The sequence below is a fragment of the Spermophilus citellus genome (genome assembly GCF_964194105.1).
Source record: "Spermophilus citellus genome assembly, chromosome: 3".
Taxonomy (NCBI): Eukaryota; Metazoa; Chordata; class Mammalia; order Rodentia; family Sciuridae; genus Spermophilus; species Spermophilus citellus.
In genome coordinates this window covers 17136833-17163317 of record NC_138184.1, presented here as the reverse complement: position 1 = coordinate 17163317, position 26485 = coordinate 17136833, and the positions used below count along the sequence as shown (strand labels likewise).

The window sequence follows — 26485 nt, the reverse complement described above, 5'->3', positions numbered from 1 at the left end:
ATAAGCTGGACTTCGACCTTGGGATGCATTTGGCTTCTGCAGGTTGGAGATTGATATACTTACGCCCCCACACATACCAGGCATTTAGAAAGAAAAAAAAAATCTGCTGTTTCTCATAACTAAGACATGAGAATTGTTGAGAACAAAAAGCCTTGTGCCCGTATGTCGTGGGTGTGCCCCCTTCCTCCCTTCAAGGGTGGAGGAGAGGGACGGAGCTGGCTCTTCAGCAAAGATCAGGTTGGGTTGGTGTTGGAAATTGGAACTAGAGTTCACTCAAAAGCCAAAACCAGCTGCTGGATTTCAAATGCTTTCCGGTACCCCACTTGTGTTGCTTTACGAAAGTGCTTGTGCTTCTGAAAGACGTGGTAAGGTGCTGTTCACACCTCTCTCTGCAAGTGCTAAGTGTGACGCACCCAGTCCCCCATGGGTGAGTCCAGCCTTTGCTTCTGAAGTGGGCAATGGTCCCATGTATGCCCTGAGGGCCCAGGCCAGGAGTCTTGAGGGACCAGAGTGTGATGTAAACTTAAACCCCAGCCCAGCTAAGCAGCCTCATGGCCTCTGACTTGGGCCTCACATGTTTTATTCCAGCCCCGAGGAACTGCCCCCGCCCTCCTCAGCCTGATCCTGGAAGAATCCTGAAGGCCCCTGTCCTCCCCCAACCCAGGTCAGTGCCAAGGGTGGCTTTGAGCTTTTCTGCTCTAAACTAACCTGACCACTTGGCATCTGAGCAGGGACCTGCTTGTCTAACCCCCTGGGCCTTCTCACTGGGCTTGTTGGGTGGCTTCAGGGAGTGGGGAGGAGACATTTGCAGACCCAGAGTGTCTGCAGGGTCTCTGCTATTCAGGGACCTTCTTAGTTCATCTTCCTCTCTCTGCCATCTTCCTGCCTCTTATCCAGGCCTTGTCCCGACCTTAGAGGTCCCCCCACTCTAAAGCTCAGAAGGGACCCCACATTTCCTCTCTCCTGCCAGGGCCCGGTGATTGCTTTACATACCCATTCTCAGGCTGAGCCCTGTTGGGCCGATATCTACAGCTCTGAATCCTTCCTGCACCACCTGCCTGCTGTTCCCTCCCTCCCTGATCTTTATTTTTTCCTTCTATAAAGGTTACCTATTAGGTGACTACAAGGGCACAGGCTACAACAGGTGAGTGTTGTAGCACTTAGCTATTGTACATGACAAACAATCCCCAAACTTAATACTCTGTAAAACTGGTAGTAAAAACATAGTTACAGAAACATGCTATTCTGTTATTTGGCTGAGCAGTTCTGCTGGCCACTTCCTGGGGACACTCATTAGAGTTTAACTGCAGTCAGATAGTCAGGTGGCCTCACTTGACTGGAGTGTTGGCTGTGGGGTCCAGGCTCCCTGTGGCCTCTCTCTGGGCTCCTGGTGACCAAGTACTAGGCAGGCAGCACTCATCCCACCACCCTGTGCTTCACAGTTGTGGTATCCCACTGCTCAGTGATGTGAGCAGGCCCAGGGTCTTGTAGGGAGGGCTGCATAGGTAATGGTGGATCTTGGAAGATGAAGCAACCTTGCATGGAGAGTATCCCTGAGGAAGACCAATGTGTTCTGTGCCCACGGAGGGCAGACATGGCAGATTCAAGGCATCCAGAGGACCTGTTGGCCAGGTGCTGGGATTATCCTCTGTGCCATGAGGCCCTCTTAAAGGCTAAGGGAAAGCAAGTTGAGACAGGCCCCACACCCTCAGCTGCAGCACCCAGAGCCAAGAGACCATGGAGGTCACCTGTGTCCAGAGAGCACTCCCTGGGCACCACACTCCGCACTTATTGGGCACTTTAGTCAGCCAGTGAGTCCTTACTAAGTGCTTGCTCATAGGCTTGGCTGTTGGCCAGGGAACAATGAGGAATCATGGATTGGGGGTTGCCTAGGGGCCATCTGGGAAGGCCTGAAGCAGGAAAGGCTGCCTGAAGGGTTAGCAGCTGCCCCAGTGCCCCCAACAGCATTACGTGCCAGCCCTAGGCCACACCCATCCTCTACCTCCCACCTCCAACCCTCCACTCCCATCACCCCCATCACATCCCCACCCACGGTTTCCTCCCTCTCCCTTGATAAAGGACACTGTCCTGTTGCCCTTCCTTTTCCTGTATCATCTCCTGTTTCCTTTGCTACTGAAATCCCACTGTGTGCAAGGCTTCTGATCTCACCTTTGTCCCTTCAGACCTCTTTTTCCTTCTCCACCCGCTCCCTTCTCTCAGAGCCTTCCACCTCCACTTTTCCATAAAGCTGCTCCTGCCAGGATCTTCAAAGACCTTTACAGATCAACCATCCCCTGCTTCTCCTGTCCCATGACCCTCAATATCATCTCATTTTACAGAAGAGAAAACCGAGGCTCAGAGAAGCGAGACAGCCCAGGGTCGAGGCCCATGCCCGGAAGCACCAAAATTCACACCCAGACCCTCTGACCCCTCCACATGGTCCTTGGCCCAGGCGCCTCATGGGACAACTCTACACCTCTCAGACTCCTTCCTCACTGCCTAACCTGACCAGAGCTGGGCCCCTGGGTACCACCTTGTGCAACCCAGAGGGATTAAAGACCAAGCCAGTAGGGCCAACACAGACCTGTTCCTGCTGAAACCTCCAGGCCCAGCTAAAATCATCCCAAGACATGCCTTTTCTTCCTACACTCTTATCTGCTCTTGGATCAATAATTGCCCCCATGATAATCCTGATTATGTGTCCACTGTGTGTGGTATGCTCCTCATGAGTTGTATCCTTTCATTCTCAGACAACCTCTTGAGGCAGGTAGCACTCCAAAATAAAGATGGGAAATGACAGGCTCCAAGAGATGGTGTGACTTGTGTCAGGTCATGCAGTTTGAGAGCAGACCTGGGCTCTTAAGCCTCCTAGTTTGGTCTTAGCCCTGCCTCTGACATGCTGGGTGATGTGGGGCCTGGTGCTGGCCCTCTCTAGTTCTCCCTTTCTCCATCTGGACAAGGAAAGCTGTACTGAGCATGTTCTATAGGCTGAGAGAGGGAAGAAGAGGAGAATGGAAAGCAGGAAATAAATGTGACCTAATTGGAGGGCTTCTTGGAATTTTACTGGAAGCTTAGGAAGGACCTGTGCTTATTCTACCAGGATAGGTAGATGGAGGGAGGGACATCTAAGAATATTTCATGGGGCCCTGGATCCAGCTGTACCTGAAGTTAACACATTTCAATTCTTCAATTACCCTTTTGCCAAAATTACTTCGACATATTCCTGCAGCTAAGTCCAGAAGAGCCAGTGCTGAGTCCTATGAATTCCAGTGTCACATGTCCTCACTATGTACACCTCCAAGGCCAATTGTGTGCAAATGTTAGCCCCTAAATTATTTGTTCCAATAAAATGTATCAGGAAGATCAGAATAAATTGTTGGGGTAGCCAGGCTGCATCTCAAGCACACTCCTCAGCTTGGCAGTGAGGGGGAGGGGTGATGAGGCCCAGAGGCTCCCAAGGAGAGAATGGGTCCTACTGGGACACTGGGCCTTATGAAGGGGATCTGGAATACAGAAGTATGGAGAAATGAGTCTCCCACCGCCAGGAAGCAGGGCTCAGCCCTCCCTCTGCCCTCCTAGTGTGTACCGGGAGGCTTCTGTGCTGCCATTGTAAATTACTCTATGGGGGAGAGAAGAGTCTCAGGTCCACCAAATTTGGGGCCCTGCCTGCTGTGGGGTCTGTACAGTCAGTCATTTGCTTGGCCTGAAGGTATCTCATGTCGTCCAACTGTCTTTTCATCTGTCCTCCACACACCCATTTATCCAGCAAACATTATCCCCACTCCATGAGCCCGGGGATGCTCCAGAGCTAGGCAGGCCAACACGGACAGCAAGATCACAACCCATGGGACAGGAGACAGCTGAGATAACTGCACATATCCCAGACTGGGGGAGCAGTCATGGAGTGTTCTAGACTCTCCTAGGGCACCATGTCACTTACAGCCCCCGACTTCAGCCAGCAGCTAAGAGTTTGCTCCTTTCAAGGGGGTTCTGAGAGCCTGTGGGAGTCCTGCTTAATATGCATCTCATTCACACTTCGGCCTCTCCTCTGGGGGCGCCCCCGTTCGCCGCCAGGGGGCGCAAAAGATAAGACCTAGGCCAGGAGCTTGGCCTCTAAACACATTATCTGCAGCCCTGACTGGTATTGGGGACACTGTGACCATTCTCCCTTTTTCATCTTCTATACTCTGGCTCCTGTTTCTCAAGAGAGTACACTGAGTTTCCAAGGAACTGGATTACCCAGCAGGGCCTCATCTGGTCCTGCACCATCAAGAACAAGAACAGCCTCTTGTCCCGGGCCCTGCTCAGTAGAACTTGCCCCCAGATGGCTCAGAAATGGATGGGCAGCTGGAAGAGAGGGAAGGAGCCCCGTGCCATGGGGCATTCAAGCAGAAACCTAGTGGTCACCAGATTAGAAAGGACCTAGAAGGGATTCCAGGAAGTTAAGTGTGGCGCCCTGCCAAGCTCCTTCAGATATGTAGATGGGCTGAAAGGAGACCCAAAGAAGGCAGCACCTGTCCCTAGCTGCTGTGGTCAGGAAGAGAATCAGACTTCTCTTCAGCTGTCTTTTTGGCCTTAGCACCTGGTCCAAGTCCTGGTTTTGACTTCAGACCTGCTCTGCCATAGACCCCTGGGAAGCCCCTTCCTAGCCCTGTTGTCTGCCCCAACATGGCCCCCAAGCTTGCTTCCCATCCTCACCCCTACCCCTCAGACCTTCTCTGGGGCTCTGCAGTACTTCAGGAGACCCGTGAAGACCTACCTTCGGGGCCGCCATGCATCGGCTTGGCCCTGAGGAGCCGGCACACTGAGGGAGACAGAGTTGAATGTGTAGCCCCACCCTGCGCCTGCCCTGTCCCTGCCCCCTGCCCCTGCCCAGTACTAGGACTCTCTTCCCTGTCCCTGCCCCCTCCTCCCCCACCTTGCCCCTGGACTAGGTGAGAGTGTGGGGGTGGAGAACCCCAGACTGAGGAAGCACAGGGATGGCTTTTGGAGGAGGGGACTTTGTAGGTGGACCCTGAAATGTTTGGCTCCTCCAGGAGGAAGGGTGGCTATGGTCTACACTTTTTACATGAGCAAAAAAGCTCATAGGGGTGAAGTGACTGATCTGAAGTCACACAGCAGGTACACAGCAAAGCTGGAACAGGGAGGCAGGGTTCTCTAACCCCAGCGCCTTCCCACAATGTCCTTGTCATGGAAAGTCCTTCAAAGTCTTCCTGTGCTGACATTCTGGAAGAGGATCTGGGAAAGGGGGCATGGCTCTCCATTTCCCCTAGCCTCCTCCTTCACCCAGGCGGCCCCCCTCATCTCCCAGGATCCCCTCCCTGGACCTCCGCGCTGGCCCTTCTCTCCCTTCTCCTCCAACTTCATACTCAGACAACTCAGGGTGTCCGTCATCTAAGAAGGCTGAAGTGGAGACTCAGTGCCTTGCTTGTGGACAGAGTAGTGATGAGAGAAGGGACTGGGCGGGAATAAGGGTAAAGGCAGTAAGGAGGGACCATTGTGGGAGAAAGATCGTGAATGATGGGATAAAAAACTGACCAGAATAGGAAGGGGGGCGTGGGAGCCTGAATAGTGGGAGGGGGCAAGGTGGGGGAGGAGGGGGCAGGGACAGGGAAGGGAGTCCTTGTACTGGGCAGTGGCAGGGGGCAGGGGCAGGGGCAGGGCGAAGGGGAGCAGCTCCAACCAGCTGGCCTCAGCTCCACCACCAGCCCTTTCTACCACGCCCCGGCTGCTCCCAGAGCTGCTCCAGCTGCCACCCTCACGTAACCAGAGCCTGCCTGTTGCATCAGAGGCAGGCGGGCAGCCACGGGTAAACAGAGCATTCCTTGGGGGGCCTGGGGCTCCCCAGCCACCTCCATGCTCCCCAAGCCTTGTTCTGTACCTTGAAGCTGAGGCTGAAGCCCCCAGCCTGACCTGAGCCCTGATGTATATTCGGGACACCTGAGGGTGTAGTATTGTGTACTGGGTGGGAGCAAGGGACCCACTTACGGCACAGCATGAATCCTAGTTTTTATGTCCAAAGAGAAGTTTGTGACCAGTCCAAACTTCCCATGTCACAGACAGGTAAACTGAGATGTGAGGAGAGGCACGAGCCTCCCAAGTCCCTCTGTTCCCTGCCTCAGTGTTCCCCACACCCGGGCATCTTCCATATGCTTCTCCCTGAGTCCACGTGTTCAGCCACATCTCATTGTCTCCTGAGAAGGTGGACACTAGGCAGCCATTGGAATCTGCTCTCCCCTGGTATCTACCCCCAAGTGGATCCCCTCCTCTTCACTTCCAAGCCCCTGCCTGGGTTCCACCCCCACCTGTTCCTACTGCTTCATCTCTCTCCTCTCACCCTGACCCTTGACCCTGTCAAAGAATGTTCTGTGCTCTTCCTCTGCACCTTTGCAAGTGCTGTTTTCTCTTGAAAACTCCTTTGCCCAGTGCATGCTCCTACTCATACCTGAAAGCCCTGTATAAATACCCCATGTTCTGGAAAGCCATCCTTGACCCCTCTGGCACAGTCCTTGCCCCTAACTCTCATCTGTCCCAGTGTCCCAACTCTTCCTATGGGAAAAGTTGACCCCACAGGGACGGGGAAGTAGGCACTCTGTCTTCCTCAGACTGGGGACTTCCCCAGAATTCTCCTGTCTAGAACTATCTTCATCCCTGACCCTGGACTCTGTAATTCTTTCCACTTCAATTCACTCACCAACCCCCCTCCATTCTCTAGGTCTGGCCCTGTGGTCCTGGGCCCCCAGGGGAAGGTTGAGAGGTCTGGGCTAGGGTCCAGTTTTACAAGGCCCACCAGAGCTGACTTTTGAAGTGGAAACAGCAGGCAGAGGGGAGTGGGAAGGACAGGAATATGGATGGTGGAAGAAATAGGATATTCTTGGGACTGTGGGAAGAAAGGAGACGTGGGATCATGGGATCAGCAGCAGAGGGTCTGTCACCGTCCTGTGGAGGCACCCAGACTCAAAGTCTGGAGGCAGGAGGCACAACTGGGTTAGGCCACATAGGTGACTCCACAGCCCCTTGATGCAGTTCCTGTATCTGTATGAGAGGGAGTCAGCTGGGTCCCTGGGAACAACAGGATCCGGCATCCAAGTTATATTTCATCCCAGATGGAACGAGTCCAAGCTTGTCTGAGTTAGGGAAAGGGTCCAAATCAAGGTTAGGTTAGGATCAGGGGTCTACAGTAAGGTCAGAGGCACCCAGCAAGGGCCAGGGAGGCCTGGCAGGTCTCGCTAGTCTTCTGCGCTAGCGCGCGCGCGCGCGCGCGCGCGCTCATGCGTGTGTGTGTGTGTGTGTGTGTGTGTGTGTGTGTGTGTGTGTTGCTGGGGTGGAACCCAGGGCCATACGCAGGCTAAGCAACAGTCTGTCACTGAACTACACTTCCAGTCCTCTCTTTCCCCTCTTAATTTGCCAGCGAACTTGGAGCCTTCCGATTCCCCGCCTTAGAACTCTCGGGGCGGGGCCACGCCCAAATGTCCGCCCACCGCAGCACCACGGTGACGCCCTCTATGCAAATATTTTTTCCCCGCCCAATCATCTCCCAGGGGCGGGGCCGCCCGCTGGGAAGGCACCTGTGGCCGCCGGCGCCTGGATCTGTGTGTGGCAGCAGCGGGTCTGGGAGCCGATTCCTGGGACAGAGCAGGTGGGTGTCGGGTCGCGTCTGATCCGGTCAAGACTCGCGCGCAGTCCTTTGAATGGCTTCTGTGCTCTGGGCTGGGTTTGGAGGTCGGGTGTGCTGCTGAGCCTCCGAAGGTTTGCGTATGTGTGTGTTTGTTCAAGGAGTTCACTCAGAGAGGGTATGAATCCCTGAGCACAGGTCTGAAGGTTGTTTCTGAGTTGTGTGCCTGAGAGGTTGTGTTTCTGAGAGTTTGTGTGTCCAAGGGGCATGTGTCAGGTTTTGATGTGAGTTGGGGAGATTTGAACTGTGGGCAAACTGTGACGGCCTGAGTCCCTGTTATATGTCTATGAGTCTACATCTGAGATGCACTGTGCCCCTCTCTGGGTGTGCACATTTGGTATCAGCAAGACCCCTTTGCATAACTGCCCACTGTTGTACTCTCCTGTGTCACAGTGAGAACATGGGCACAGAGCCCTAGAACGTGGGACCACAGCTGCCTGTGGGCCATCCTCTTCCCTGTGCTTCAAGACAATGGTACAGGAAGAAGAGTCACAGCCTTCTGAGGTTGTCAGCACATGACAAGCTGGTGGCAGCATTACTTCACAGTCATGGTCTCCCCTCACTGCCTCTTTCAGGGTTCGGGGCTGCAGATGTTGGCAACCCAGGTCCCTGGCCACCCCAGGCCCAGCCAGACTGGAGAAGGCAGACATAACTGAGGCCTCATGCCTGGCCTCACAGAGAATCCTCTCTGAGGACAGTCAGGACCTGTGGACCCTGAGCATATGGGGACAAGACTCTTGGAGTGAAGGAACTTGGGTTCAAAAAGTACTTAAACTTTGAAGGACCAGTGTTTGAGGTTTGATTCCAGAGGTCAGAGGGCTTCCTGAAATGGCAGCCTTGTTCTCCTGACCCAGGCCTGTCACTTGCTGCTTATATGAAGTGTGGAGCCAAATTTGGCCTCCATAGAACAGAATTTGGGGCGGCTTTAGAGATTTCACCTTCAAGAGCTGGAAGCTAGTGTTTTGGTTTTTTGGTTTTTTTTTTTTTGTTTTGTTTTTTTTTTTTTGAGGTGGGGGACTCAAACAGGTAGATATACCCAGGCCTCTTGGAGAAAGGATTGGGCTCAGCCTACTCCTTGGCCCTCTGAAAGCATAAAACCAAGGGTGAGGGACCCTGAATTTGGCTTCCCATCTTCAACTAGTGATTTATTTGCTTAAATCATAACCAACCAGTGGACATCTGGAAAATGAAAATTAAGAGAAGAAAAGGAATTAAAATAATTGGAGGCAATGAATATAGACAAGTTGGGAAGGGAGTCAGTCTTCTGGAAGATTTGAAGCATTTATGTACCTGGAGATAGATAGATCCCTTTAGGGGGTTTGGGAGCTCACTCTGCCCTAGCTTGTGAATCCTCACAGAGATTCTCATTTCTCTGCCCCACAAAACGACCTCCCTGTGTCTGTGTCTCTAAGACCTGTGCAAATGTCCTGATACCCCTGAGGTGTAAAAATGAGTGTCTAGGCACCCCCATGGTGATTCTGGGTTGAACATTCAGTTCTGCTTCCAAGACTGTGCAGGGGCTATGAGTTGGGGTGTGGCAGTTTGGCCCTTGGGCCCAGGCTTGATTGTGGACCTTGGGGTCTTGCCATTTGGCGCCAGAAAAAATGCTCACCTTCTCTGGTATAAAGAAGGGGCACTGGCTTCTCTTCACTGGGCCATTTGTGGGTCAGGTAGGTCCCGTGTGTAAATGAGGTGGAGTATGGGCCTGCGCCTAGAGTAGGCACTCAATCATAGGAGGTGCCATCTGATCTGTGACCAAGCAGAGGTGCCTAAGAGCACCATCCAGGCCTATCCTCACCCCATCCTTTGCTAGGGGCTGTTCTCCTCCAGGTCTAAGTTCACCCAAAATCAAGGTAGAGGCCTGAGAAGGGAGCAATTTCAGTGGGGTGAAATCAGGAGTCCCCATTGCTGTTGACACAGGCACACCTCATCCACTTCTTTGGTCCGCAGCCTGCCTGGCCCCACCATCTGCTGGATGCTATCCTGACCTCCTCCCCATGACAGCCATGAGGTCTTCGGAAAATCTTGAATCAGACCACAGCCCTCACCTGCTCACACACCTTCCATAACTCCCTATTGCTGCCAGATGCGGTGGGGCATGCCTGTCATCCCAGTGACTTGGGAAGCTGAGGCAGGAGGATCACAAGTTCAAACCCAGCCTCAGCAACTTAGTAAGGCCTTAAGCAACTCAGCGAAACCCTGTCTCTAAATAAATTATAAAAAAGGGCTGGAGATGTGACTCCTTGGTTAAGTGCCCCTGGGTTCGATTCCTGGTACACCGCCCCCCCAAAAAAAGAAAACTCCTTGTTGTTCCGTAGTGCTCTCCATCACCCTGCCCCCACCTTCCCCCAGCCTCTGTCTCCAGCTGTCTCAGCTTCACCTCACCCCGGACAAACCAACCTCGCCTGCTCCTGAAACCTGCCCAGCACATTCCCACCTTAGGGCCTTTGCAGTGCGATGATTCTATCAGCCAGGCAGGTTGTCCCCATATCCCTACATGGTAAGGCCACTTCTCCTCAGAAAGGCCCTTCTGGACCCTCTGTCCAAAGCAGCTCCCTTCCCTGCCACTTGCCACAGCCCCTGCCTTTTGAATTTCTCCTGGGCCAGCCATCCCCCAGGCACGGTTATATATCTGTCATTGCCTCCCCTACCATTCCAGCTAATGGGGAGCCCAGGCTCTGTCCACTCCCTGTTCCTGTGTCCATGACATTTCTGGGGGTAGACAGTAGGGACTGGGGATACCCCAAAGTCACATCCCAGGGTTCCAGCTGGCTACATCTTAGGGCTGCCAGGCTGTGGGCAGGATCCCTTCCGCCTAGCCCAGCACTGACAGATGTGCTAATTTCCCAAGCAGGGAGGCCTGGGCCTCTGGGGATGAATTTCTGGGGCCCCACAGGGAGATCTTTCTCTGGAACAAAGAGAGGGAAATCTTGGGCTGTCCCTGCAGCCGCCACTGAGGCTCAGGGGACATTGCTGGGGGCCTTTGGTGGCTCGGCTGTGGGACAGCAGGGTCAGGCTAAGTGTGGTGTCTCTCCTGGATCCTCAGGAAGGTAAGATGGGGTGGGAGGATCCTCAGTTTTCAGTGACCTTGATGAAGGACAGGCCTTCTTGGCAGGTGAGCATGCCTGTGGCAGGCCAGGTTTGTGTTGGGAGACCTGCGGATGTGGTTTCCACTCAAGCTAAGTAGTGGGACCTCCAGAGGGTCGGTTGCTTGGCCCATCTAGTTGGCTGTTGTACTGTGAAAACTTTTCAGAGCAGGGGTCTCAAACTTGTGGCCCACAGGCCATATGGGGCCTTCAGTTTGTTTTGTGGGCCATGAGGTGTTTAAAAGAAAACTGAGCAGCTTGGGAGGCTGAGGCAGGAGGGTCACGAGTTCAGAACCAGCCTCAGAAATTTATCTGAGCAACTCAGTGAGACCCTGTCTCTAAATAAAATATAAAAAGGGCTGGGGATGTGGCTCAGTGGTTAAGCGCCCCTGGGTTCAATCCCTGGTGAAAGAAAGAAAGAAAGAAAGAAAGAAAGAAAGGAAGGAAGGAAGGAAGGAAGGAAGGAAGGAAGGAAGGAAGGAAGGAAGAAGAGAAAGAAAGAAAAAAAGGAGGGAGGGAGGGAGGGAGGGAGGGAAGGAAGGAAGGAAGAAAACTGAGGACTAGGGGTGCAGCTCAGTAGTAGAGCTCTTGCCTAGCAAGGCCCTGGGGTCCATCCCCAGCACCACAAAAGCTGAACAAGTTACCAGTGTTTCTTCCATTTGTTAAACAGTTGTTGCTCATTCATTCCAAGAAGGGTGATGGGGAAACTACAGTGGGCCAGGGATTGGGGAGGCTCCATCCCGCCCTCACAGAGTAGGACATGCTAGTGTGGCCAGATGCTGGTCAAAGAAAGCAGCAAGGAATAAAAAAAAAATGATCAGACGTATAATCCCAGCTACTCAGGAGGATGAGGCAGGAGGATCACAAGTTTGACACCAGCCTGGGCAACTGAGCCAGACCCTGTCTCAAAATAAAATAAAAAGGGCTGGGCATATTGCATATGCTTGCCTAGCATATTCAAGGCCCTGGATTCCATCCCCAGCACCACGGGGTGTGGGGACGGGAAGTCCTGTAGGGTGAGGTGCTGCAGGTTTAGTTGAATCCCACCTGGGGAAGAGGGTGCTTTTAGGAGGAGGGATTTCTGCAGGTCATGTGGCTGTGCCTGGGGAGGGCTGAAAATGGTGTTGAGAGACCTGGGCAAAGGGAAAGTGATGGGAATGTGGCAGGTCTATTTGGGGCCGGTGTGTCATGTGCCCCAAAAGGGGCAGAAGGTCAGCTGAGGTTGGGGGAGAGGTGGATGGGTGCTTGGGAAGTGTGCAGGGGCCTAGTGTACACATGGGGAAACCAAGGCTCCAAAAGAATAAAAAAAAAATGAGCATATGGTAAAATCAGGATTGGAACCTTGGGCTAGGGTTGTGTTCTGCATGCAAGAGATCCTGGGTTTGGTCCCCAGCACAGGGCTAGAGCCATAGCTTAGTGGTAGAGTGCTTGCCTAGCCTGCACATGATCCTGGGTTCCATTCCCACCACCATAGATAGATAGATAGATAAATCCTCTACACAGAAGGGGAAAAAAAAGAGTTTGAAAGCTGTACTGACTGGCCCCACAGCCCCAGCTGTGACTTCTCAGTGCATGGCCACACTGGGCTCCTGGGGCACAGTGTAAGTCCTGCTTACTGAGGGTTCCTGCCCCTCCAGCAAGAGTGGTCCAGGGAAGGGGTCTTGGGTATCTCCAACTGGGTCTAAGTTTTCCTATGAGTACATCTGTGCTCCAGGGTCCCATGGCCTTCTCTAGCTTGAACATTCTTGGATTTTGGGGTTCAGAACCCCTACCCTCAGACCTCAGCCCCCTGCTTAAAGAAGAGGTGGGAAGGCCCACCTGTGTCCATGTCCTAGGGGACCAGCATGGATTTTAGGGGTCTGTGTTCGGGAGAGTCTGAATATGTCTTGGCCTCTGCATGTTGTGGGGGGATCTGTATGAATCAGGTGTCTACATGCATTTAGGGAGCTCTTTATATCTGGGGGTCTGTTGTATTTGGGGGATTGACTTGTTGGGGGGGCCTATGTATGTCTGGGGTCTGCATGAACAAAGGGATCTGATTATGTTTTGGGGATTTGTGTTTGGATAACTATGTGGGTTGTTTGGGGGGGTGGTCTGTGTGTAGTGTGAGCTGTGTTTTGAGGATTTTTTTTTTTTTTTTGTAATGGGGATTTAACCCAGAGCCATTCTACCACTGAGCTACACCCCAGCCCTTTTAAATTCTGTTTTTTTTTTTTTTGCGGGGGGGCCTAGGGACAGGATCTATAGACAGGGTCTACAGACAGGGTCTCACTGAGTTGCTTAGCACCTCACTTTTGCTGAGGCTGGCTTTGAACTTGCCATCCTCCTGCCTCAGCCTCCGAAGCCCAGTGCACCACTGATCCTGGCCTTTAATTTTTATTCTGAGACAGAATCTTGTTAAGTTTCCCAGGCTGGCAACTTACAGTCAGATTTGCCACCCTCCTGCCCTAGCCTCCCGAGTCTCTCTTGAGTGGCTAGGATTAAAGGTGAGAGTAACCACCCCTGGCTTGAGGTCTTCTGTAGGCAGAGATCCTTATGTGTTTGGGAATAAAAGTGTTTGGTGGATCCATCGTTTAGAGCCTCTGTATATTCTGAGGGGCTCTGCGTGTTTGGGGTCTCATTTTGTCAGGGAATCTCCCCCCATTCTGTCCACACTGAGGGATAATCTTAATCTCTCTTCCCTCAACCCCACCGCCTAGAACTGCTTGAGGGCTTCACTCTGCTCTGGACCCTGGAGGGCTGAGGAAGAGTAACCCAAAGCCTCCTGGAAAAAATCACACCCAGAGACCTCAAGATAGCCCAGAGTCTCCCCATCTTCTGGGGAGAAAACTGAGGCTTCAGGGAAAGCGCTGGTTGAGCCCACACTCTCCCCAAGGGCACCTGCGGGGGGCCATAAGGACCCAGTGGGCTGATCCAGGCCCCCGGGTCACCCCGGTGCTCCCCAACGCACCTGGGCATCATGTCCCCAGATTCCCAGGGGAGAAGGCGGGTCCAAGGCTCTGGCTGGGGAGGCAGGGTCGCCGCCAGCAGCTGGGGTCGGAGCTGCTCTGGCCCCCAAGAGAGGGGAGGGGGGGTCCTGGCTTTCCAAGGGGCTCTTCCTGTCACCCGTAATGAGGTACTTGGGGAGCAGGTGATGAAACCGCTGCTGGGGTTGCGTGAGGCGGGGCCTCCGGCCTGATTCGTCGCGGCCGCTGGAGCAGCGCCCCCTCCCCGCTCCGCCGCGTCCCGCGGGCCCGCGCCTCCCCCCGCCACCCACCTGCCTCTCACTTCTCCTTTCCCGGCCTGGGTCCCCCGCCGATCTGCGGTCTCCTCGCGGGCTCAAGGGTCTGGCAGACTGACTCTGCCATTCGTCCCCCCACTAAATGCCCACTGGGAGCCGAGAAGGGGAACTCGTTCCTGATCTGTGCTCTCAAACCCTCGCTGCAAAGCCTCTGAGGTCACGATCCTGTGACCCATTTTATGGGGGAGGAAGTGGGGGATTGATGCAGCGAAGGCTGTCACCGTGGCCTTGCGAGACAGCACGCTGACTCAGCGTCCCAAGTTCCAAAACTGGCTTCTGGGAAGGAAAGAGACAAGGTCAAGAGACCTGTCCCTCCGCCCCACCTCCTCCCAGCTGATGGGAGAAGGATTCGCAGGCTCATTTACAGGTGAGAATCCCGAGCCCTCCAGCGAGGAGAGGCCCAAGGCGAAGGGTCAGTGGCAGGGTGGGATGCCTTCCAGTGCCCCTCAGTCTCCATCACCTGGGACAGATGCCTGGCCAACCTGGGAAGGTGACAGTCTATGACCTGAAGAAGCTCAGGGTGTTTGTGGATTGATTTAGTAACCACAGACACTACCACAGAGAATTTATGATGTTCAGGTGTTCCTGAGGTCCTCCTTCATCTCCCACCCCCACCCACAACAGTGCTCAGCTCTGGACCCTGACTCTTCTCTCCTACCCAGGCATGTGCTTCCAGCTCTTCCTTTGGTCAACAAACAATTAGTCCATTATTGCCCACTTACCGACCCTACTTCCGTCCAGACTGCGTGTTTCCCACAAGGACCCCTGCCCAGCCTTTCCCTGTCACCTCACTCCTGCCTGGACAGACACTGGTCCCTGTGGTAGCCATGAGCAGGAGCAGTGGGCTTTAAATGTGTGTGTGTGTGTGTGTGTGTGTTTTACGTGGGCTTCAAGCATGGTAGGCAGGTGCTGTACAACTGCACTACATCCCCAACTCTTAAAAAACCAAAAACAAACAAAAAAATTTTTAGTTAAGATAAATCACACTAAACAAAATGTACACATTCACTGAAGTAAAGCTCAAAATATTTGCACGACTGGACACATCTGCATACTGACCCCAGATCAGGAAGCAGCACATTCCTAGCCCCCAGGATTTCCACATTGGGTGGATTTGGACTGTTTAGGAACTTGGTGTAAATGGCATCTCAGCACACATCCCCTCCGTATTGTCAGCACAGTCGGTTCGGATTCACTTTCATGAAGCTAGAGCGTGCGCTTTTTCTATCTACAATGTCACGGTCCATTGTAGACTCTACCAGAAAATATTTACTGATTCTCCTGTTGAGGGCATTTGGGTCATTTCCAGTTTGGGGCTGTGATGCATAAAATTGCTGATTCTTGTCCTATGTCCTCTGGTACAATACGGGCCCATTTCTCTTGGGTGAATACTAAGGAGAGGGTCATCACAGAGGCATCTGTTCAGATTAAATGTACGCCTGACAGGTTTCCAAGTAGTTTTACCTCTTTCCACTCCCAGTGAATGAGAGCCAGAGGAACTTCTTTTCCCCCTTGAAGGAACTTTTTAAAACCATACAAAGCATTGAGGCATAGCTCTGTGGGAGAGCATGTGTTTAGTATGAGGTCCTGGGTTCACCCCACAACTAAAAGAAAAAAGAAAGAAAAACACAAAACTCCCCTTCTCCCAAACTCTATGGCTCTCCATTGCCCTCAGAGTAAAGCCCCCTCTCCTCCCGGCGGCCCATGGGCCCTATGTGTTGTGACCACTGCAAATCTTGTCACACCACCCCCCTCCATTCTTCCTATCTCTCACATCACCTTCTTTGACTTACTCATTATCACCTCCAGGTCCTTTTCTTTGCAGTTTATTTTGCGGGACTTTATTTTGTGGGATCTTTCCCCAGATCCCATGACTGTTTACCCCGTTCTTGGTTGTCTCTTTCTCATGCTTGTGTCTCAGTTCAGGTGGTGCCTTCTGCTGCCCCTGGCAAATGTAACCCCTATCATGGCCAATACTTTTCTTTTTAGACTTACTCAGGTTTTTTTTTTTTTAATATTTATTTTTTAGTTCTCGGCGGACACAACATCTTTGTTGGTATGTGGTGCTGAGGATCGAACCCCGGCCGCACGCATGCCAGGCGAGCGCGCTACCGCTTGAGCCACATCCCCAGCCCCCTTACTCAGGTTTAAACATAAAGGAATTTCATAGTTTCATAAAACGACTTTAACAGCTCCCATCTATTTCAAAAGTCTGAATTAGTTTAAATAACACTGGGCTCATCTGTGCATTGAGGTTCAATGAAAATAATTGTAAAACCATCGGAGCCTGGTGCTTTTTTTTTTTTTTTTTTTAAGATGGAGTTTCTCAGCGGGCAAGGTGGCTCACACCTGTAATCCCAGAAGCTTGGGAGGCTGAGGCAGGAGGATCATGAGCTCAAAGCCAGCCTCAGCAACCCAGTGAGGCACTAAGCAACTTAGTGAGACCCTGTCTGTAAATAAAATACAAAATAGGGCTGGGGATGTGGCTCAGAGGTCGAGTGCCCCTGAGTTTAATCCCTGGTACCAAAGAGAGAGAGCGAGAGAGAGCCAGAGAATGATTGATTCTCCATATTATCCAGGCTGTTCTCAAACTCCTGGGCTCAATCCATCCTTCATCTTCAGCCTCAGGAATAGTTGAGACTGCAGGCATGTGCCACCATACCTGGCTGATTTTTTTTTTTTTTTTTTTTTTTTTGGTGGCACTGGGGATTGAACTCAGGGCCTTGCACACAGCTGATGCTTTTTTTTAACGAGTGATCTCAAGTCACTTTTTGTATCTTCCATGATTGTTGTTCTACTTCTTTTAAAAAAGGGTCGGCCTAGGGCTGGGGCTGGGGCTCAGTGGTAGAGCGCTCGCCTTGCACATGTGAGGCACCACATAAAAATAAATAAGTAATATAGAAGTATTAGTTGTGTTCAACTAAACTACAACTAAAAAAAAGAAAAAAAAGAGAAAGGGTCAGCCTAGCTCGTGGTTAGTATGGAGTGATACTCAGTGCCAAGTATGGGGGTTCAAAGAAAGGGGTGGCTTCCCCTGTTCATCTGCTCAGGCCCCTGTCTAGCCTCTGCCTCAGGCACAGTTACCTGCTTCCTCCCCTGAGATGCCCCTGTACTCTGTCGTTTCTTCCCTACTTGATCCCCAGGTCAATGGCTTCACTCCCTGCCTCTGTGCCAGGCAGAAGCCCCCAGCTCTCTGCCTTCTGGCTGGATGAGAGGGGGAGGGTGTGCATGTGCAGAAGAGGCCTCCCCAACATCAGCTTCCCTCCTCGTGCCCGGCACACTCAGCATGTGCCACCACCTCCCCCCAGAAGTTCCGATCACACCAACATCTGGAGAATGGGCCACCAGGGTCTGTCTGCGGCTCAGGGTGGGGATTTGCATGTGAGTACAAATATATATGCACACCCTAGGCCCTCCGCCTCCGCGTTCCTCTGCTGGCCCTTCACACCTGGACCCTAGACAGGTCCATGCTGAGTGACTGGATTTGCATGCGCGTGTATTTCTGGGCAGGGTATCAGCTGGGGGACTCTAAGAGGAAGTTGTTGAGGGAAACTGGGTATGTGTAGGGGGTGAACAGTCATGTTTCTCTTGACCTGCTCCAACCACCAAATCTTTTTATTTTTTCTTTTAAAGCATTCTTTTTTTTTCAAACCTTTATTTAATTTCTTTATTTTTATGTGGTGCTGAGGATCAAACCCAGTGCCTCACACATGCTAAGTAAGTGCTCTACCACTGAGCCACATCCCCAGCCCCTCATGAAATCTTCTTGATCACTCATGGGCCTGATCCAGAGGGGTTGCTGCTCTGGGAGAGATAAAGCTGAATAGGCCTACCCCCAGCACAACGGGATCAGAACTGGAGGGGAAGGATGTGCACTGTGGAAGTCCAGAATGGCAAAGAAGTCTTCCTGGAGAAATGGGTTTTGGAGGGGGGCTGGGTTTTGAAGTATGAATAGGAGTTGCCCAGGTGAAGAAGAGACAAAAGAGCCTTTTAAGCAGAGATACTTATTGAAGGGAGAGTGAGTTGGGCAGGGGCCTTGAATATCAGGCTGAATGCTGAACTTGCTCATGAGGACAGTGTGGACTTACGGAGCTGTGAGCATGATCGGAGCTGTTTTGGGTAGATCCCTCAGGGACCAAAGTGAGTTGGCTCTTGGGTGATTGGGGGGAGTACCAGGATCAGTGGGAGCCAGGAGAATTAAACTCATGCATGAGCCCAGTGCACCTGTCAGGCCTGGCTCTGGAGAAGGCAGAAAACCCACTGGACCCTGGAGTACAATGACTTAAGGCACAAAGCATTGAAGGAATCCCACCCCCAGACAGGTGCACCTCTGTCCTCCCCTCCACCCTCGAATCATCTCCATCCCTGCCCCCAGCAGTTCTGATCCCCATGACAGCCAAGGGCTGAGTCTTAAAATGATAAATCAAGCCAGGTACAGTGGCATGTGCCTGTAGTCCCAGTTTCTTAGGAGACTGAGGCAGGAGGTTCACATTGAGCCCAAGAGTGTGAAGCCAGGCTGAACAACATAATGAGACCTTCTTTCAAAAACTAAAGGAAAATATCGGAGTCAGTGATACGTGCCTGGAGTCCCAGTGACCCGGGAGCCTAAGGCAGGGGGATTTCAAGTTCCAGACCAGCTTCAGCAACTTAGCAAGACCCTATCTCAAAAATAAATTTAAAAAAAATTAAAAAGGCCTGGGGATTAAGCTCAATGATAAAGTGCCCCTGAGTTCAATCCCAGTACCAATAAATAAATAAATAAATAAATAAGAAAGCCACGCCTATCCTGTCTTTGAACAAAGTCTCTCTCGTAGTTCTCAATGGCTCCTAGATCAGAACCCAGGGTCCTGGTCTAGGAGACCCATAGTGGCCCAGCCCTGGAGGTCCCCTCTGCCTCCCTCCAGCCTCAGGCTGTGTCTCATTCCTCTTTAGGCCCTGCACCTGCTGTCCCTTCTGCCTGGATCTCACTTCCTGTCTTTGCTCTAGGGTCTCTGTTCACAGAGACTCCCCAACTTCCTGGCTTTGGGGCTCCTTTGTCATTGAACTTCACCCTAGCCATGGTGTCTGTGTCTTAATGACAAACTGAGAAGGATTTGGAGTCAGGTCTTTCAGGCCCAAGTGGCTCAGATCCAAGCCCCAGTCTGGCCCCTGCTCTCATGGGACCCCGGGTGTAGGGGGCATTTCCGGAGTCATCTTGGCACTGGAACCTCCGGGCCAGTGCCCCCCTTCAGCCTCCAGGGACCTTCTAGGGTTGGGGCAACACATCCCAGCCGTGGGAACGCGCCTGATTCCGGCCGGGGATTAAAATTAGCCTTGGTGCTTAAATTTAGCAAGTAAAACTGGAGCTGGAGGGGCCCGACTGCCAGCCCCAGCTCTACACAGATGTAAAGGCCCAGAGACCCGGCTCAGAGGGCAGAGGATGCTGTGTTCCTGGGGTCACTCAGGGGGCCACACATCCAGCTGAAGTGTCCTACCCTTATGGCCGCTGGATACCCAGGTCAGACTGTGGCCATTCCCAAAGGATCTGAAAAATTTTTTTTTCTTTCTTTCTTTCTTTCTTTCTTTCTTTTTTTTTTTTTTGAGATGGGGTCTCACTATCTCACTATGTTGCCCAGGCTGGTCTTGAACTGGGCTCCAGTGATCCTCCTGCTTCAGCCTCCCAACTACCTAGGACTATAGATGTGTACCACTGCACTGGGCCAGAATCTGATTTTGCTGGGGGAGGGGAACTAGCAATGGAACCCAGGACCTATGCATGCTGGGTAAGCCTCTTCCACTGAGCTACATCCCCAGCCTAGGATCTGAATTTTGTGGGGGAGGTGGAGGAAATACTAGGGATTGAACTCGGGGGTGCTCTACCACAGAGCTACATCCCCAGCCCTTTTAACCATTTTAAATTTTGGGTCAGGGTCTCACTACGTTGCTGAGGCTGGCCTTCCTCCTGCTTTAGCCTCCCAAGTCGCTGGAATTACAGGTGTGCATCACTGTGTCTGGTTGGGATCTGAATTTCTTAAGAGCTCATCACCAGGCCTAGAGGTGGGCACTCAGCATCTTATGCCCGCCCCAGGGGACTGTTACTGGCTCCATTTACAGAATAGTCTGAGACCTAGGGAAAGCCTCCCATACTGAGGGCCCCACCAAGTGACGGAGGCCAGCTGAGAGCTATGTGCAGGCCTGCATGACCCTGGGGAGACCACTTGCCTGAAGCCTCCTGTCACAGACACCTGTAACATGGGAGAGGCTGGGAAGTAGAGCAGGGTCACATTGATAGCAGAAGGGGCTGTCCCCTTGGGAACTTGGGGGCTTAGGGCGGTTGTCTGTCCAGCAGAGTGCGTAACTAATTATGTGTGAGCAACGTGATTCCTTTGTTCTACCAAGTTCTGCATGAGGGTCGCTGGGGCAGGCAGACTCCCTCACACTGTGTCCTTGTGGCCCAGCACCTGTGCCTTTCAGGCCAAGAGCTCCATGAGGGAGATCCAGGCTTCTCCTCTGTTCCTAAGTAGACAGTCCCCAGGCCAAGATCACAGTCTGAAGACTCCAGGCCAGAAGCAGGAGTGCTTTTTCACTGAGTTACACCCCCAATCCTTTTCAATTTTTATTTTTGAGACAGGATCTTGCCAAGGTGCTGAGGCTGGCCTCAAACTTGTGAGCCTCCTACCTCAGCCTCCTAAGTAGGTTGAATGAGAGGCATGTGCCACTGAACCTGGCTCTGTTATTCTTTTTTTTTTTTTTTTCCCCACTGAGCTCTAGCCGTTTTATAATATTTTAAGACAGGGTCTCACTAAGTTGCTGAGGGCCTGGCTAAGTTGCTAAGGCTGGCCTTGAACTTGTGATTCTCCTGTCTCAGCCTCCCAAGTCACTGGGGTTACAGGTATATGCCACCAGCTCTGTTATTCTCAGAAAATTTTCATGCATGAGGTGCTAGGTTACTCCCCAGCACACACACACACACACACAGAGCATACACACATACACACACACACACAGAGCACACACACACATTTTCCTTTAAAAAAAACTAATCATGGAGCTGCGGTTGTGGCTCAGTGGTAGAGCACTTGCTTAGCCTGTGTGAGGCACTGGGTTCCATTATCAGCACCACATATAAAAAAATAAACTAAATAAAGGCCCACCAACGTCTAAAAAAGTATTTTTAAAAAATAATGAATCAAAGGCGAGAGTGCCTCAGCAATGGCGAGGCCCTAAGCAACTCAGTGAAACCCCATCTCTAAATAAAATACAAAATAGGGCTGGGATGTGGCTCAGTGGTCAAGTGCCCCTGAGTTCAATCTTTGGTACCAAAAAATAAATCAATAAAATAAAAAAGGCTGGGAATGTAGCTCAGTGGTAGAGCACTTGCCTAACATGAGAAAAGCCCTGGGTTCCATACCCAGCACCTCAAAAAAAAAAAAAAAAAAGCAAACAAATAATATATAAATGAATATGTTTTCTTGTAAATACAGCCCTGGCTCTTGCATGTGGGCATGCCGTTGTGAGATTGAATATGAGGCTATCCACTGCGTGGCCCAGGCCCCTCTGGGTGTCTGCTTAGTGTGCACGAGGTCCTGTAGTTCTGCTTTCTCAGTTTCAGCAGCTTGAGTCTAGATTCTATGGTTGTTTGCTACATGCTGCTGGGTGCTGGCATTGGATGTCCCTCCAGCGTGGCTGGCAGGACCTTTTGGCTATTGCTATTATTCATAATAGCAGCTTGTATGCAGCACCTGCTCTGTGCCAGGCACATCTTACCACCTCACATGGCTTAACTCATATTATCTCTCAGCAACACCCAGCCACGCACACCACTGCACAATGCATGGCTGGGGAGACTGAGGCCCAGGGAGGTCAGGTTCATCAGTGTGTCATTCTTAACCTCAGTATTGGGACCTCTGTACTTGCTTTTCCACCCTTGGTTGGTCTTCTCCTCATGGGTTTGAATGTGTTTATTGAGCATCTGCTACATTCTGGGGCTGCTCCCAGGCAGAGGGGATGCAGCCTGCCTTAATTTTCCTCCTCATCTTTCCCTTAGCACCTGGCAGGGTCAGGCAGAGGACAGGAGGGAGGCTGGGCTTCCCCTCCCCATTTTCCATCCACCCACTCTGTTCTCTCCCCCTTTTCCCCCAGATCAAGTTCACTCTGCTCAGCCTGGGGCCATGGGGAGGAAAAAAATTCAGATCTCGCGCATTCTGGACCAGAGGAATCGGCAGGTAAGTTCACTGGCTTGGAGTCGTGGCTGAGGGAAAGGCGTTCCTGGAAGGGGGCACAATCTGGGCACAGGCCTGGCGATCTGGGAGAACTGCAAGGGGGTGAGGAGGCCTCAGGGGCCTTGAGTCACCCTCAGGAGTCTGAGATGGAGTATTTGCTCAATTTTATGACCATGTCTTTCTTTGTTCTCCCTAACGACTGGAGCCCGGTCACACAGGGGATGGAGCTGGGCACAGACACACTAACTCAGAGGGCAGCCGGGAGAAAAAGTGTGGGCTCTGTTTGGGAGGCCAAGGAAAGCTTACCAAAGAGGAGGGGCTATTTGGGTTGAATTGCCAAATCAGAGGGAGCAGCTCAACCAGAAGGAGCACCCGGTGCCAGGCCTGGGGCGCACACCTGCACGCCCAGCCACTTGGGAGGCTGAGGCAGGAGGATTGCAAGTTCAATGTCAGCTTGGAAAAAAACTTAGCAAGACTCTGTCTCAAAATAAAACAGAAAGGGCTGGAGATGTGGCTCAGTAATAGACAGCCCCTGGCTTCAATCCCAGGGGCGGCGGGTGGGGAAAACCCACGGAAAAGCACGGACTCTCCAAGCATCTTCAAGGACCCATCAGGTCCCTGCCCTCCCTCCGCACTGCTCCACATCCTGATCCTTTCCCACTCTCCCCTGCTCCGGTGGGTCCTGGGTCCAGGTGACTTTCACCAAGCGCAAGTTTGGGCTGATGAAGAAGGCCTATGAGCTGAGCGTGCTCTGTGACTGCGAGATCGCCCTCATCATCTTCAACAGCGCCAACCGCCTCTTCCAGTATGCCAGCACTGACATGGACCGCGTGCTGCTGAAGTACACTGAGTACAGCGAGCCCCACGAGAGCCGCACCAACACTGACATCCTCGAGGTACCTCCGGGGCCCTCTTCCCTGGCCCCAACAAGCCCAGCACACTCTGCCCAGGGACTCTGGGTTTGCACAAAAGACAAGATTGCAATCTGGCCTTGTGGCTGATAAAACCAGCTACGGGGTAATGAAGGACGCCTCCTAGGGGTAGCTGCCTGGACAGCAGAAAGAAAGAGCACTCTGCGCATGGTGGCGCACGCCTGTGATTCCAGCTACTTGGAGGCTGAGGTGGGAGGATCATGAGATTAAGGCCAGTCTCAGCAACCTGGTGCACACCTGTAATCCCAAGGGCTCGGGAGGCTGAGACAGGAGGATTGCGAGTTCAAAGCCAGCCTCAGCGATGGCGAGGCCCTAAGCAACTCAGTGAAACCCCATCTCTAAATAAAATACAAAATGGGGCTGGGGATGCGGCTCAGTGGTCAAGTGCCCCTGAGTTCATCCCCGGTACCAAAAAATAAATGAATAAAATAAAAAGGGCTGGGAATGTAGCTCAGTGGTAGAGTGCTTGTCTAGCATGCACGAGGTCCTGGGTTCGATTTTGGTCTGGGCTGCTGTGTCCTCAGAAGAAAGAGACCACAGCAGCTTTTCCAGAGTTGGCTCGACCCCACACCTACCAGCCAGGGTAGGCAAGGGGAGCTAAAGCCCCAGGGCTGGAGGGAGCAGTAGACTGCCCTGCAACTGGGAGTCCCCAGTGTTCCAGGAGGGGGCAAAGCTGGCAAAAAAGAAGCAGGGCCAAGAGTGTATAGTTCTTTGGCCCCGGGGGAGACCAGCTCGGTTAAGCCCATACTGTCCTCAGAGTTCAATTCCTCACATGTATTAAACCCCACTGCATGTGGGGACAGAATGGAAGTAGCCATGGCGAGTGCAGGACTAAATCAGGACAGCACCAGCAAGCCTGGGTGATCTCAGCTCTGCTGTGTGATCTAGGTGGGTCCTTGACCTCTCTGGGTCCTTCCTGAAACACAGTTGGAACTTACTAAATGGTGACTCCCTGAGGTTTTAATCAATGGGGTTGGGCTGGAGTGGGCCGTATGGGCGTTCTTTCTACCCTCAGAGCTGAGTGGGGAAGGCCTGTCCTCTCTCCATAGAACTATTTTTTCTTCCTTGGGTAGGAGGTAAAGGTCCATCCCATTGTCTCCTGTCCCCATAGACACTGAAGCGGAGGGGTGTGGGCCTTGATGGGCCAGAGCTGGAGATAGATGAGGGGCCTGAGGGACCAGGAGAAAAGCTGCGGCGGTTGGCAGGTGATGGAGGTGACCCAGCCTTGCCCCGGCCCCGGCTCTATGTAAGTAGCCCCCTGCCCCACTGGACACGGGCCCTTCCCCACCCAGGCTCAAGCCGTTGAGGCTGAGATAGAGAAAGGGACCTCGGGCCAGGGAACCTAAAGTTTGGAGCCAGGTCTCTGCCTAGGAAGGGGAGACTTCCTCAAAGAAGGAGCACTGTAGCTGGGGCTTTGAAGGATGAGCAAGAGTTCAAAAGGCAAAGAGTTCCTTCCTTCTTCATTTCTTTGATTCATTACATACCCTCTCTGTGCCAACTCAAGGCTGAGTGAGGGGCCTCAGCTCTGCACCTAGTGGTTGAAGAGAAACTAAGCCAGATGCAGGCTCCTCCCCTGAGGGTTTAGGCCAGGGGAGGGCAGGTGGGGGGACTGAGGAGGGAGCCAGAAGGGGAGGCTTCCTGAAGGTGGAGTGGCCTTGGCACCCGCATCCATGCCCTCCTTCCACCCATCCCACCTCTCTGCCCATAGCCAGCAGCACCCACTATGCCCGGCCCAGACGTGGTGTATGGGGCCCTGCCCCCACCAGGCTGTGATGCCACTGGGCTTGGGGAAGCCCTACCTGCCCAGAGCCGCCCGTCTCCCTTCCGACCAGCAGCCCCCAAAGCTGGGCCCCCAGGTGAGCATGGGACGTAGGCCCGGAGGGGGGAGTTCCAGGAGGTTGGGGGGCTGGATCTTGGCTCTGGCTGAGTGTGTCACCTCTAAGCCTCAGACTTAGCTGATGGCATGGCCCACCCACCCTCTCTCTGGGCGGTCCTCCTTCCCAGGTCTGGCACACCCTCTCTTCTCACCAAGCCACCTCACTAGCAAGACACCACCCCCACTGTACCTGGCAGCAGATGGGCGGAGGCCAGACCTGCCCGGTGGCCTGGCTGGGTCCCGAGGGGGTCTTAGCACCTCGGTGAGTGAGGGAAGGAAGGCAGGGGGTTGATGAGGGTGGGCAGGGTGGCCTGTATGTGGGCCTCAGTGTCCCCTTCACCTTCTCTCCCCACAGAGAAGCCTCTATGGTAGTCTACAGAGCCCCAGCACCACCTCGGCCCCGGGACCCCCTCTGAGCAGCTTCCCTTTTCTCCCTGCAGGCCCCCCAGGTACCTCCCCCCACTCCTTGTCTGGGAAATGTCCACACACCTACCGGCTGTGGGTTCCCCCAGGGGCAACCCACCCAAACAGAAAACTGGCTTGTGGGGTCAGCCTGGCTTGGGCAACCAGCTCAGAGAGGTCTCCTCTTTCAGGCTACCCCTCCTGCCCACCAGAATATAGCCTGGGAGACCCCCCGCCGCCCCCTGGCTTGCTGCAGCCCCCCACCCTGACTCCTTGGCAGTCCTCAAGAGGGGATGGACCCCCAGCCACCCCCGCCCAGTCCAAGTAAGTACCCCGATCTCTCCTCCAGATTTGGGTTTCGTGGTGGGGCCCTTCCAGGTCCTCCAAAGCCTCTAGACACTGCTGACCCCTGGTGGCTATCCCTTGTACTGCGTCCAGTTCACGGTGGGCGGCTGTTTCGGAGGTCCCAAGAGGGATGGCCACCCCCTTCTTTCCCAGGGTCCTCCTGCCCATCCTTGGCCCACGCCGTGCCACCTCCCTGGCTTCCCTTCCTTCCTTGATGAATTCAGGCTTCCCTTTTCTCTCTCCCTTCCTGCAGCGGGGGCCGCAGCCTGGGCGAGGAGGGTCCTCCCCCCCGAGGCGCCTCTTCTCCAGTCCCCGCAGTCAGCATCAAGTCCGAGCGCCTCTCGCCGGCCCCCGGGGGCCCGGGCGACTTTCCCAAGACCTTCCCCTACCCTCTGCTCCTCGCTCGGCCCCTGGCAGAGCCCCTGCGGCCCGGGCCTTCCCTGCGACGGCTGTCTTCCGCGGACAGCTGGCCCCGGTAATGGGCCGGAGGGTGGCACTGGCCCAGTTCCCTCGCCCAGCAGGACGAGGGCACGTGGAGACCAAGTCTCCCTTCCGGCCTCCGCAGATAAAATCCAGCAATCACTGGCCTCCGTCGTGGGGGCGTGGAGAGGGACGCCGGGGTTCAGATTCACGTCTAGGATCTCCTCCTGGCCCCTTCCTGTTTGTGATCCACCAATAAAACCACGTG

General features: G+C 53.3%; 2 protein-coding genes across 6 annotated transcripts in view; both read left to right on the top strand.

Moving 5' to 3' along the window:
* BORCS8 (BLOC-1 related complex subunit 8) overlaps positions 1–3045 on the top strand; it is a 10643-nt gene extending 7598 nt beyond the window's left edge. Inside the window, exons 5-7 of one of the 3 annotated variants that reach the window (XR_014020976.1) lie at positions 589–664; positions 1105–1144; positions 2340–3045. Coding sequence is in view for 1 of the 3 variants with exons in the window: in XM_081285395.1 (XP_081141521.1) it covers positions 589–622 (34 nt within the window). In the remaining 2 variants the exon portion in view is untranslated. Of the gene's footprint in view, positions 1–588; positions 665–1104; positions 1145–2220; positions 2292–2339 lie in introns of those variants that run through there. The other 2 variants (XR_014020977.1, XM_081285395.1) reach the window with 2 other exon arrangements.
* Positions 1105–26485, top strand: LOC308644363 (myocyte-specific enhancer factor 2B-like). 3 transcript variants are annotated; one of them, XM_081285393.1, is made up of 11 exons: positions 1105–1144; positions 7412–7639; positions 22163–22245; positions 22935–23138; positions 24286–24420; positions 24883–25030; positions 25179–25312; positions 25406–25499; positions 25644–25776; positions 26051–26272; positions 26363–26485. In XM_081285393.1, exons 3-11 carry the CDS (start codon positions 22192–22194, stop codon positions 26364–26366), a joined length of 1128 nt encoding a protein of 375 aa, XP_081141519.1. In that variant the 5' UTR covers positions 1105–1144; positions 7412–7639; positions 22163–22191; the 3' UTR covers positions 26367–26485. The 3 variants fall into 3 exon arrangements, with proteins under 3 accessions (XP_081141519.1, XP_081141520.1, XP_081141518.1); XM_081285394.1 differs by having other exon boundaries at positions 25665–25776; positions 26051–26393; XM_081285392.1 differs by having other exon boundaries at positions 26051–26393.